General features: G+C 44.6%; 1 protein-coding gene across 2 annotated transcripts in view; it reads left to right on the forward strand.

The window, feature by feature from the left end:
* WASHC5 (WASH complex subunit 5) overlaps positions 1–13,854 on the forward strand; it is a 72,539-nt gene that overhangs the window by 45,103 nt on the left and 13,582 nt on the right. For both annotated transcript variants that reach the window (XM_062187999.1, XM_062187998.1), the window contains 8 exons: positions 2,658–2,759; positions 3,973–4,152; positions 4,971–5,095; positions 7,428–7,590; positions 7,975–8,077; positions 8,166–8,245; positions 12,031–12,134; positions 13,278–13,407. In XM_062187999.1, the coding sequence (XP_062043983.1) occupies positions 2,658–2,759; positions 3,973–4,152; positions 4,971–5,095; positions 7,428–7,590; positions 7,975–8,077; positions 8,166–8,245; positions 12,031–12,134; positions 13,278–13,407 (987 nt within the window). The remainder of the gene's footprint in view (positions 1–2,657; positions 2,760–3,972; positions 4,153–4,970; positions 5,096–7,427; positions 7,591–7,974; positions 8,078–8,165; positions 8,246–12,030; positions 12,135–13,277; positions 13,408–13,854) is intronic.

Here is a 13,854-nt window from a genome sequence, read left to right on the forward strand (position 1 = left end):
AGAGAAGTCTTCCATCTACTGGTTTACTCCCCAGTTGGCTGCAGTTGTCGGAGCTGTGCCGATCCGAAGCCAGGAGCCAGGAGCTTCTTCCGGGTTTCCCCTGTGGGTGCAGGGACCCAAGGACTCGGGCCATCTTCTGCTTTCTCAGGCCATAGCAGAGAGTTGGATCAGAAGTGGAGCATCTGGGACTCAAACCGGCATCCACATGGGATGCCAGCACTGGAGGTGGCGGCTTTACCCACTACCCACAGCGCCAGCCCCAAGACCTGTTCTTAAAAAATTCTGTATTTGAGAAGCAGAGTTATAGAGAGAGGGAGTGAGCAAGAGGAAAGAGAGAGAATCTTCAATCTGTTGTTTCATTTCCCGAATACCCACAACAGCCATGCTTGGGCCGGGATGAAGCCAGGAACCAGGAACTCCACCTTGGTCTCCCACATGGGTGACAGAGACCCAGGATGCTTGAACCATTACCTGCTGTCTTCCAAGGTGTGCATTAGCAGGAACTTGGACCGGAAGCTGAGGTGGGACTTAATCCCAGGCACTCCAGTATGAGATGCCAGCCTTGCAAGTGGCAGTCTAACCCCTGCACCACAATGCCAGCCCCTACGTGGCCTTCTTTTATTCTTTTATATTTAACATATTCCCTTCTTTCACTGTAGCTCATGTTCATGGCTGCTCTCATGGCTCAAACACTTGCCAGCCCTATAAATCTGTTTTGTTTTGTTTTTTTAAGATTTTATATCTTTCTTCGAGAGATAGAGTTACAGAGAGAAGGAGAGACAGAGAGAAAGGTCTTCCATCTACTGATTCACTTCCCAAGTGGCCACGAGGGCCAGAGCTGAGCTGATCTGACACAAGGAGCTGTTTCTGGGTCCCCATGTGTTTGCTGGGACCCAGCCATCTTCCACTGCTTTCCCAGGCCATCAGCAGAGAGTTAGATGGGAGGAGGAGCAGCCAAGACTTGAACTGGCACCCATATGAGATGCTGGCACTAAAGGGGGAGGTGTCGCCTACACTCCACAGCACTGGCCCTATAAATCTTTTCTTACAAAGAATTTTTCTTTGCAAGCTTCATGTTACTTATTTGATTTTGCTCTCATTGATTACATTTATTTATAGTTGCATTTTTGTTATAAAATACAGCAGATATTGAAATGTGCAGAAACAATTATAGCTTCATGGGTTTTTATAAGGTAAATACCACTCATTCTAATACCACTTAAATGAAGCAATATGATTTAGTCAGTCCCCGATGCCCTCAAGTGCCAGCCCCTCTATATTTTACTTTCCAAGGGTAATTTCTAGAAATTCTGGTTGAGATCTACACATAAAAAAACTTATGTCTTGGGGCCAGCGCCGTGGCTCACTTGGTTAATCCTCCGCATGTGGCGCCAGCATCCCATATGGGCGCCAGTTCTAGTCCCGACTGCTTCTCTTCTAGTCCAGCTCTCTGCTGTGGCCCGGAAAGGCAGTGGAGGATGGCCCGAGTGCTTGGGCCCTGTACGCGCATGGGAGACCAGGAGGAAGCACCTGGCTCCTGGCTTCGGATCAGCATAGTGCCAGCCGTAGCGGCCATTTGAGGGGTGAACCAACGGAAGGAAGACCTCTCTCTCTCTCTCTCTCTCTCTCTCTCTGTCTAACTCTATCTGTCAAATCAATTAATTTAATTTAATAAAAAATAAAAAAAACTTATGTCTTTTAAGTCTTTCTTAATGAACAGGTTTCTTCCATCCCATTCTTTGTTTACATTCATCTGTGATAGAACCCAGAGCCTTTGACCTTGAGCTTCCTGCAGTCTCGGGTTTGCTCTTTACGCAGTCTGCATGGAGTTCAGCGTGTTTCTCTTGCTTTTGTGTTTTCAGCAACTTCCATTTGGGCTGTCTTAAATAGAATCAAAGCTTAAATAGAATCAAAGCAGATGGAATCCATCAGTTATCTCTATAACATTTAAAATAATGAGTCTTTATAAATTAAAAATAAAAGAAACAAGTGTCAGGGAGTTCAGAGGGAGTGTGGTGAAACCATCTGATGGTTTGTTGATCTGATAGGAGACTTTAAGGGAATAATAAAAGTTTCCTAATTACAGAAAAGGTAGTTAGCAAAGTAAGCTTATAAAGTTCAACAGCAGATTTCCTTCCAATGGTATCTCCCTAATTACAAACAGCATTTCAAACACACTGGAAGCAAAGAGAATAATTTGATTTACAGAGTGATCCAATCCAGAACTTGAGTTTGCTCATTCGTGTATGAATGCCCTGAGACAACATCCAGAAGAAAAAAATGGATCTGAATTCAAATACAAGCCCTTCATCCCACCACCTTTTCCTCCTGATAAGAAAGGCACTTTCTATTTCGTTCAGATAAAATGACTAAAATATGAACTTTGTTTTTATCAAAATAAAACTTCCCATGCTCACCATCTTTGAAATATTGTGTTGTAAAATTATCAACATGCAGAGTCTCAAAGACATGAAAGATTAAGTAATTCAGTCTAAGCTGTACAAGATCAAATAAGATCAGGCAAGGAGAAATATCCAAATCACTGAGCGAAGAGGTAGAAAAGTGCTCCAGTATGGACTCGGAAAATCATCTTTCCTCTGGGTTTTCTTCAGGACTGGCTTTTTCCTAAACGTTGTATATTTGTGATTTGCACCTAGGTGGATCCGAAGCAGTTGCTGGAAGATGGAATAAGGAAAGAGCTAGTTAAACGTGTTGCCTTTGCCCTTCATAAGGGACTGATATTCAACCCTCGGGCCAAGGTAAGAAAAGACCAAATGGGTCTGTCCCTTTGTCTGCTCAGCTTGCAGTGTGGACTAGAACATCATTTTTCACTCTTTATGAACAAGGCCTTTCTTCCTATGTGACTTTTCAGTAGAAACAACTGATATGCTTTTTGAGCCTATATTATAATCTGTTCCTATAAGAAAATACTTTTTTCTTTGAATTTATTTGAAAGGCAGAGTTAGAGGGGGAGAGAAACACAGACACAGAAAGAAGTTCCATTCGCTGGTTCACTCCCCAGATAGTTGCAATGGCTAGGACTGGGCTAGGCTGAAACCAGTCTGGATCTCCCACATGGGTGGCAGGAGCCCAAGCATATGAGCCATTCTCTCCTTCACCTGTTGACCCCGAGTTTAAGAATTGAAAGAGTATTTATGATTCAGAGTAACTTCTAATAGATGAATTTGTAAACCCAAAAGCAATTGGAAGTTTCAAGACTATAATTTTTAAAGAATATGGTAATTTTTCTCAGAAGAATAAAAAATCTGAAATTTAGATATAGAGTAAATATTTTACTTTAGTAAGTTCAATTTTAAATATTTTATATGTTCTAAGGTTAGATATACTTACCAAGTTATATGAACTAAATCATCCATAGTCACTTTTTAGGGGCCAGCACTGGCATAGGTTAACCCTCTGCCTGCAGTGCTGGCATCTCATATAGGTGCTGGTTCGGGTCCCAGCTGCTCCACTTCTGATCCAGCTCCCTGCTAATGTGTCTGGGAAAGAAGTGGAAGATGGTCCAAGTACTTGGGCCACCGCACCCACCTGGGAGACCCAGAAGAAGCTTCTGGCTTTGGCCTGTCCCAGTTCTGGCCATTATAGCCACCTGGGGAGTGAACCAGCAGATAGAAGGTGTGTCTGTCTCTGTCTCCCCACACTCCCCGTCCCCCTCTCTCCCTCCCTCCCCTCCTCTCTATATTTCTGACTTTCAAATAAATAAAGCATTAAAAAAATTCACTTTTTAATATTCTTTTACATGAGGCTTCCTTCCCAAATGAATGAAATCTATTCTTCACTGAATGTCTGACATCACTTGCCACCATCCTAGGGGAAATGGGAAGTAGATATTTCCAAAGCTTAAACTATGACTGTGATCTCTTAGCTGGGGTATCATTTAATGTCAGTTTTAGAATGAGTAGTTGACCGTTTCCTCCAATATAATAGATTTCTGTTTCCGCTTTGGCACAGCCGAGTGAATTGATGCCCAAGCTGAAAGAGTTAGGAGCCGCCATGGATGGGTTTCACCGTTCTTTTGAGTACATTCAGGACTATGTCAGCATCTATGGCCTGAAGATTTGGCAGGAAGAAGTGTCTCGTATCATCAATTACAACGTGGAGCAAGAGTGCAATAACTTCTTAAGAACAAAGGTATCTAATAAATTTTAACATTCTTGACTAAGTTTGTTGTTTCTCATGTTTAAAGTACCTGTCTCCAGCCTCAGAAACACCAGTGAGAAAATGTGTTTAGATAGTTACTGAGAAGCCGCCAAGTCATCTTCTACAACAATGGCACCATTTTGCACTCCTACTGTCAATATGTGAGGGTTCAGTTTTGCCATATCTGTGCATTGTTATTTATAATACTTGCTGATAATCTTTTTTTAATTTTATATCATGGCCACAAGAAATACAAATGAAATAATATCTCATTGTGTGGTTTTGATTTGCTTTTCCCTAGTGGCTAAAGATATTGAGCATCTTCGCATGTGCTTATTGCCCATTTCTTTGAGTTAAAAACAAAAACAAAAACACCGAATTCATTAGTGCCAGAGCTGAGAAGTTTCTTTTTAGTCGATCGTTAACAAGGCACCACTTGGCAAGTTTTTATGTCGGCATCTGACATGGTTCATGGTGCAAGGGACATTTTCAGAGGATTATCTCCCAGCCCCATGATGTTGTGGGTTTTTAGATGACACTGATACATACCAACTTAGGGGACAAAAAGTCTAAAGTTCCTGTTTGCTTTCTTCTCGCTTTCTTTTAGTCACTTGTCACAAGTGTTGGGGTTTTGGATATAAGAAAACGTTACATGTGACATATCTGGGAGACTTTCTGGAAGTTTCCTCTTCCAATCAGAGACCATTCTTCTCACTCTTCACGTAGTGCTGCCTGTGTAAACTTAGGTAGAGAAAGGACACCTGGGTTACCTTTCCTGGTATGTGAAGTCTTTGTGGTTTCTTTTCTAGATTCAAGATTGGCAAAGTATGTACCAGTCCACTCACATCCCGATACCGAAGTTCGTCCCCGTGGACGAGTCTGTCACGTTCATCGGCCGGCTCTGCAGAGAGATCTTGCGGATCACAGACCCAAAGTAAGAGTCTGCAGATTGTCCCGAGCCTCGCACCCCAGGGACATGCCCTTAACCCGGGCACTCTTCTTAACACATTGCTCACTTCCAGGCTTTTGCTCATGAGACGGGCCCTGTCATGACCCCACTTTAAAGCAGAAGTAATCGAGGCCCAGAAAAGCTTAGTCACTTGCCCAGGATCACACCGTTACTAAATGGTGGGCCCAGAATACCTGGCAGGCCCTCTGCCCCCGAGCCCGCTCCAAAGCCCTGTGCCATTCCAGTTCAAAACCGCAGCCTGACTACCAGTCATGCTTACACCGCATTCAGCAGGAACTGGGTGAAAATCTTCTACAACTGAAACTGTCTTTGAGAATAAGTTAGCTGGGCACCCCAGCAGGGGCTGGCACGCTGCCTCTCAGTAAGTCCAGCTGAGCCAGTTTTCCTCCTTTTTCTTCATTCTAGCCTAGACAAAGCAGTTGGTACAAAGACCGACTGTGGCTCGTGTCTCACGTCTCCTGCTTACCTCTGAACACATGCTCACTGAGTAGAATGGCTGTGGGACCTACCCAGCAAAAAAAGTTGAATTTGTATAAATCAAATGTTCTGTGACCTGGCTCCATTGTACCACCTTCTAATTCAGGCTCATTCCATCTCTCAAAATTTATGAAAGTTGACAACCAATCTAGAAACTTCTTTGAATTTCCAACGGTAATAAGAATTCTATCTCTGACTCTTGGGCCAAAAGGATAAGTGACCCAACAAATTTTGTCATTCCTGCTTTCTTGGTACCCATGAGTTGAGTCACTGAAGTCTTCCCCATCCAGTGCCCTGTTAATGGCTTCCAGAGAGGATTATTGGGCATGATTGAGATCTCCATGTCATATATTGGTTTCATCATCAGAATTGGAGCTTCACAAGGGACACATTCACAGTGCCAGCACTGAGTGGCAGGTGAACATTTTGAAGGTAGAAGCTGTTCTGGGTACCCATCTTGTTTTGTTCTCCCCATATACTTCCAAATTGAACCTCCCTTATTCCTGAGGCTCTTTTTTTTTTCCCGAGCCTCAGTCTGCTAAGGAAGCCTGCTGGTTTTGGGGATGTAGGGTGTGTCATCCCAGAGACTGGTGAAAATGCAGAGGCCAGCCTCCACCCCAGACCTACTGAGTGAATCAGCTTCTGCGGGAATGGAATCTGGGCACCTGTAGTTTGAATAACCTCTCCCAGTGTCGCAAAGCCCTTCCTTGAGAATCATTGAAAGGGTGGTTAAGGGTGTAGCGTTGGAATCCAGCCTATCTGAACCTCAGTTATCTAATCTATAAAATGAGGATAAAATGGCTTGTATTTTGCAGAGCTACTGTGAGAACAAAATGAGATAACCCAGAGGAAGGACTTAGCCCAGTAACTGACACATAATAAGTGCTCATAAATATTGTCGGCAGCTGTTCTTGTCGTCACACTCCTGAGTGCCAGAGGACCACTACATTGCAAGTTTAAGGAACTGGGAAAAAAGAGCAAAGGGCTTTGTCACCTTGGTCTCAAAGGTTAGATAGAATGAAATAAGCCAGACATAGAAAGACAAATTCTACGCATTTCCTTTCATATATGGAAGACAATATAGAGAGTATTTAAAAAAGTGTTGATGCCATATTATTTGGTGTGTAGATAATTACAAATGTTGTCTTCACTGAATTATACCCTCTACATAATAATAACTTTTCCTTCCCTACTTTTTGATCCTTGTCATGAATCCCACATTATGGCTATTAATGTCCCTACTTTCAAGAAAAACTGTATGTTTGTATATGTGTATCATATTAACATATGAAGATGGTAAAATATTAAAAATTGTTATCTTTTTAAAAGATTTGAATTAAATGCTTCAAAAAATTCAAAAATAAGGTCAGGCTCAAGGTAAAACAAAAAGTTGAAAAGATTATGTAGATTGCCAGGGTTCGTTGTTACCAGATGGAAATGACACGGGGCACCGTGTCTCTAAAATGTAAAGAAAGGCCCCAGAGGGAGACAGCTGGGCTCTGAAGGCCTCCAGTCTAACCGCTGAGCCCAGCCTGTGTTCCCAGCATGATTGCAGATCAGCAGCCCAACTGAGTGGAAATACACGGTGCAAACCAACAATGTGGCTTAGGGTAGGAAAATGTGGCCTAACTGACTTTGACCTTACTGGTCCTTTGGGTGGTTACCATGACGATATACTGGGTGTTAGATAGAGAGCTAAGAAGACACAAATCAGGTAACTGTTGCTCTAGATATTTGATGTCCCAAATTCTGTTGGGTCCCACATCTCTTTAGGCTATGGAATCTGAGCTGCTTTGGGTTTGTTTCGGTTTTGTTCTAGAATGACGTGTCACATAGACCAGCTGAACACTTGGTACGATATGAAAACTCATCAAGAAGTGACCAGCAGCCGCCTCTTCTCAGAAATCCAGACCACCCTGGGCACTTTTGGTCTGAATGGGTTAGACAGGCTTCTGTGCTTTATGATTGTGAAAGAACTGCAGGTGAGGCTTTGGACACCCCTGCCTGTTCTCTGCGACCTTGGGGGAAAGAAGACAGTAGATCTGGCTCCACCATTTTAACTCATTGATTTCATGCTGTCTTGGGCTGATGTTGGGTAGGTAAGAATTGAAAATAAGCGAATTTCTTTGGCCAGCATGGTATTTTTATAGTTAGACTGTTTTGGTTAGTTTAAGCTTGGGAAGATAAAACTTCATTACAGCCAATAACTCCTTTGCAACCTGAAGTTGCTATGTCCCCTTTTGTCCTATCTATAGGCTGTGTGACATGGGCCCCATCTCTGGTCTATATAGCTTTATAGCCAAGAGAAGTATTTATTCATTTTATTCATTGTGTTTGGTTCTTTGATCATGCCTTCTTGTTTTTAGAATTTCCTGAGTATGTTTCAGAAAATTATCCTGAGAGACAGAACTGTTCAGGATACTTTAAAAACCCTCATGAATGCTGTCAGCCCCCTAAAAAGTATTGTAGGTAAGTGTCCTGAAACTAGTCTGGTGTGGAGTGAACACCGTAGCCTTTCAGAATTTACTAAATAAAAAACTATGTTTTAACCCTTCAGCAAATTCGAATAAAATTTATCTTTCCGCCATTGCCAAAACACAGAAGATTTGGACCGCTTATCTCGATGCTATAATGAAGGTACGTTGTGGGAGACAGGGTGATAATTGCTACTATATTTTTCAGATTATCATTTGCTTCTCTGACTTCATTGCCCAAAGAAACCTCCTCCTCTTTCTTTTGTCATGGCAACAACAATATTAGACTTTAGCACAATTTCTGAATTCACTCGAGTCGTCTTCCTTTCTGGGACTGTTCTTCAGTAGGGTTTTTATGGGCCTGTTGGTTTCCTTTTTGCTAAACAAAACCAGGTTTTGTAAAACCGGAAGTGGTCTCATACAAGGAAATAGAAATTTTCTTCCCTGAGTAATGTTCATTTATAGACAGAATTTCCGAGGAGCTGTTAGAAAGGAGATCTGTCTCTTCCCCCACGTTGTATCTGCATTGATGTTAGAAAACCAGGTTCTTTGGGGCATAAATTATCCTTGCCCTGTGTCTCTGGATATGAGTAGGAAAGACAAATGAGGATGTACACTTGTTGGGTGGAAATCCAGTTTATTTTCTAGTCCAGTCACCTTGCCTGCTTCTGCCCTGTGCCAGTAGACCCCAGAGACTCTCTGTGTCTTCTCTCTGTCCTCCTCTCATCATCCGATGATATGCCACAGCCTGTTATGTCCAAGGCCTGGTCTGCTGCTGGAGAGTTAAATGAGGCAGTGCCTATCTCTTCAGAAAGCCTACTGACAGAGAAGGCTTCCTCATAAAAACTGGTGCATGGTCACAAGTGTCTCATATCATGGGAAAGTCTGGAATGCTAAGGGAATTTGGAAGCATTCTATTCTTTGGTTTCTAGTTATATACTGAAACAGTGCTCGTTGATGTCTCAAAAAAATTTACGTGTGCTCAGTATGCTTTGTTGTTTAATACTGATTGATTAGAAAGGCAAAGGCAAGGGCTGGCGCTGTGGCGTAGCAAGTAAAAGCTGCCGCCTGCAATGCCAACAACCCATAGGGACGCCAGTTCGAGTCCCGGCTGCTCCACTTCCAACCTAGCTCTCTGCTATGGCCTGGGAAAGCAGTAGAAGATGGCCCAAGTCCTTGGGCCTCTGTATCCATAGGAGACCTGGAAGAAGCTTCTGGCCCCTGGCTTTGGATTGGCTTAATTCCAGCCATTGCAGCCATTTGGGGATTGAACCAGCAGGTGGAAGACCTCTCTATCTCCATCTCTCTCTCTCTCTCTCTCTCTCTCCCTCTGCCTCTGCCTCTCTCTCTCTGTAACTTTGCATTTCAAATACATGAATAAATATTTTTTTTAAAAAAAATGAACACTCAATAATTAACTTTACATTGAAAAGAGAGAGAAAGAGGCAGAGAGTACTCCTATATGCGAGTTCTCTCCCCAGATGCCGGCAAGAGCCAGGGCTGGGCTAGACTGAAGTAGAGCCCGGAACCCAATACAGGTCTCTCATGTGTCCGAGTACGGGAGCCATCAGTGCTGCCTCCCAGCAGGAAGCTGGCGTGGAGAGCAAAGCTGGGACACAACCCCAGGCACTCCGGCATGGAGTGTAGCCTTCCCAAGTGGTGTCTCACCACTAGACCAAGTGCCCACTCATTTGTTTTCTTACCTGGAACACTACACTAACAAAAAAGGCAATACAAGGAGTTGCTTTTAGGTCTGTCATTTGCTTAGTGCCATGATTGTCAGATGCTGAGAGATGCTTCAGCCAGATTTCTAGGTAGGAAACACTTTGGGAGGAGTGGGCAATTAAATCGCCATTTGTGGCTAGTGGCTGCTGTCCTGGGCAGTGCAGCTCTAGAAAAGTCTTAGAGTACAAGTGATGAGCCAGGTATCTCTGGCAAGGCACTCAGTAGGTGAAATAAGTTTACCATCCTTTCCAGGCTGCTTGGCCTCCCCGGTAGGTTATCCAAGCTTGAAGTGAGACAAAAGTAAAAAAATAGGCACTAAGTGAGACTCAGTATGCACTAAGAACCATTTCTATTAAAGTGGCTTTATTCCTTTTTTGTTTTTTAAGTTTTATTTTATTTATTTAAAAGGTGGAGTTAGGTAGAGATAGAGATCCTCCATCTGCTGCTTCAATCCCCAAATGGCCACAATAGCCAGCGCTGGGTCAGCCCAAAACCAGGAGCCAGGAGCTTCCTCTGGGCCCCCAGATGGGTGCAGGGATCCCAGGACTTGGGCCCTCCTACATTGTTTTCCTAGTCTCATTAGCAGGGAGCTGGATCAGAAGTGGAGCAGCGGCGGCTTAACCCATTATGCCACAACACTGGCCCAAAATTGACTTTACTTCTGTTTGTATTTCTTAACTGATATTTTCATGAGAATTGTTTATAAAGATTTATTTATTTGAAAGGCAGTTACAGAGAGAGATCTACCATCCGCTGCTTCTTCCCAAATGGCCTCAATGGCCAAGACTGGGCCAAGTGGATGCCAAGGAGCCCAGAGCTCCATCTGGGTCTCCCACCTTGGTGGCAGGGGCCCACTTGGGCCGTATTCTGCTGCCTTCCCAGACACATTAGCAGGGAGCTGTGTTGGAAGTGGAATAGCTGGGGCTCAAACTAGTGCTCCAGTCTGGGATGCCAGTGTCACAGGCAACGACTTACCCTGCTGCGCCACGACACTGGCCCCATGAGATTCCGTGACCTGATATATCCTAGATGTGTAGAGCATTAAGCAAGGAAATAAATGAGGCAGATACAAGCTGTGAGAGACATTTGTAGTGACTTGAGAGAGCCTACAATTTTCTTGGCTTGGTCCTATTCAAGTTTTAAACAATACTTTTCTGTAAATTCAAAGATGTCTTATTAATAAATAGTGTTAGTGATTGACTTTCCATTTCTTCACACAAGTGGAAAAGTAGCCTTGTAGGAATAGTGGTTGAAAGTCACACATCTGAGGTCGTTTCCTACTTTAAACTCTTACGAGCTCAGTTTATCTACATGACTTCTCTTCACCCTTAGAAAAGGCCACTGTGTTTTCTTTCCTGTGCCCCAGCAAATCCGAGAAGAAAGGTTCACTTTCACTGTACTGCTGCTGGCATTACAATACAGTCTTCCCCTTCCCCACCTCCCCCTTGCCAGTCTTTTAGGGATACCTCCCCTTGAATGGAGTAGAAGAAATTCAGTGGCACATTTGTGGGCACTGTGGTGCAGCAGGTTAAGCTGCCACTCCAGATGCCCCCATTCTGTACCGGAATATCTGGGGTCCCACACTCACTTCCAACCCAGATTCCTGCAAACAGGCACCCTGAGAGGCAGTAGATGATGTCTCAAGTACGTACCTCTCTGCAGCCCGTTTGGGAGACCCAGGTGGAGTTCCTGCTCCTGGTTTCAGCCTGGCCCAGCCTTGGCCATTAGAAGCATTTAGTAAATGAACCAACAGATGGAAAATAAATGTGTCTCTATCTCTCTCTTTCAAATAAATAAACTCAAAACCAATAGAAGAAATCTATCAGCATGAGTGTACCATTGATCATGTGGTGTCAACAAGTTTATAGGAGCAATCTGAACTCTTTTTGAGCCTCACCCCAAAATCATTCCTATTACCCAGTAATCATTGTAGATGTTTCAAATATCATTTCTATTCCCCACTATGAAATTACCACGGTTTGCTATGTCAGCATAACTGTCTAGCACAATTTCTATTGTAATGGATAATTTCATTTCATCACTGTTGACTCCCGTTTTTAGGTGTGTGTAAAGGCATTGTCCTGAGGTGGTGTCTGTACACTTCACTAGCTACCCAAAGGAGCATCCAAGGCACACAGAAAGGTTCAAGACTGGCATTCAGCCTGGTGCTAACTGTGTTGGAAATGCTCTTGTGTGCTGCCTCTTGTCCGTTCTTCTTCCCAGGTCGGGCAGATGCAGATTCTGCGGCAGCAGATTGCCAATGAACTCAATTCCTCCTGTCGGTTTGACTCCAAGCATCTGGCAGCGGCTCTGGAGAATCTCAATAAGTAAGTGGCGGCTTGGAAGCAGCCGCCTGTGGGCTTGGATTGCTCGGCACCCAGGTTCCCCGGTTCCTTCAGTTCCTCTCTCTTCAGTTCTTTTGGGGTCAATATCAGATCTGTTGTCAGAAGCCTCTTTGCTCAGAGTATCCCTTGTCCTCTCTCGGTCCCTCTCTCCATTCTCCTCCCATCAGTCGTCCCTCTTCCTTCCTCTCTCTCTGTCTCCCTCTCTCTCCTTCCCCACCCCCTGCCCCCACCATGGATTCTTTTGTTCAGCCAACATACACTGATCACGTAACACGCACCACTGTGCTAGGTACTCAGATGGGTTTGGAAATGATCACAAATCCACATCCAGCTTTGGTAGGTTCTGTCAGCTTCTGAGCACTGGTCATCCAGGGGACAGCTGAGAGTGAGCGTTGATGACCGCAATGCTATTGGGTACACATCCTGAAGTGCACTTGGCTCTCCGCCTCACCAGCAGCCTGCCCGCATTTGAGCCTCCTACAGAAGATAAATAATCGTGTTCCTAAGAGGTAGTGAAGCCAGTGCTTTGACAAAGTGGCTATTAAAAACAGTTTAGTCAATTTTTTTTAAAGATTTATTTTATTTATTTGAAAGAGTTACAAAGAGGCAGAGGCAGAGAGAGAGAGAGGTCTTCCATCTGATGGTCACTCCCCAGATGACTACAATAGCCAGAATTGTGCCAGTCCAAAGCCTGGAGCTTTCTCCGGGTCTTCCATGCAGGTACAGGGGCCCAAGGACTTGGGCCATCTTCCACTGCTTTCCCAGGCCATAGCCGAGAGCTGGATTGGAAGAGAAGCCAGGACTCGAACCGGCGCCCACATGGGATGCTGGCACTGCAGGCAGTAGCTTTAACTGCTGTGCCACAGCTCAGCCTCTAGTCAATTCTTAAAGATTTGAATTAGGAGAGTACTTGACTTAGTTTGACTCCAGAAGATAAAGTATTTCCAGGTCATTTTTTCCACTTAGCAGCCTGTCACGGGCAGGGAAATTGAGAATTAGAAGGATCAGTTCCTCATTTGGAGGATGGCAAGCCCAAGGCCCAGGAAGATTGCATCATTGCTCTGTTAGCTGCTGTGTAAATCCGTTCACTGCTGGGGTTCATCACTGCCTTCTTCCTGCACGTAGGGCTCTCCTGGCGGACATTGAAGCCCATTATCAGGACCCCTCGCTTCCGTACCCCAAAGAAGATAACACGCTCCTCTATGAAATCACCGCCTATCTGGAGGCAGCTGGCATTCACAACCCACTGAATAAGGTGAGCGAGCCACATGGTGTGGCATAGTGGGCCACAGTGTCCGGCAGGAGGCAGTCTGGCCCAGGAGACAGATCCCGGTGCCACAGTTACCAGGAGAACCTGGGGCCGCGCACCAACCTGCGTTCCTTCCCGTGCCCTGCCCTTACGGAGCCGTGAGCTGTGATCACGCCTTCTCTGCTGGGCTTGGGACTGAGGACCAAGAGTCAATGAAGGCTTCTGCGGAAGTGGGAAGTGCTGTATGGCTGCCAGAGTGGTCTGGGTGTGTCTGGGGTTTGTGTCTGGGCTGCGGCTGCATGGGAGCTGGGAGCTGTTTTAGCCAGGCAAGTGTCCCCTTGTGGCTGATAATCATTGCCTGAGTGGTTTTCCATAAATTGGTGCCAGATCTCATTTGGTGGCAGAATCTCTCCTGAATTGGCATAAGGCTGTTTGTATTCATTATTTGTCCTA

The sequence above is a fragment of the Lepus europaeus genome, chromosome 4 (assembly GCF_033115175.1).
Source record: "Lepus europaeus isolate LE1 chromosome 4, mLepTim1.pri, whole genome shotgun sequence".
Taxonomy (NCBI): Eukaryota; Metazoa; Chordata; class Mammalia; order Lagomorpha; family Leporidae; genus Lepus; species Lepus europaeus.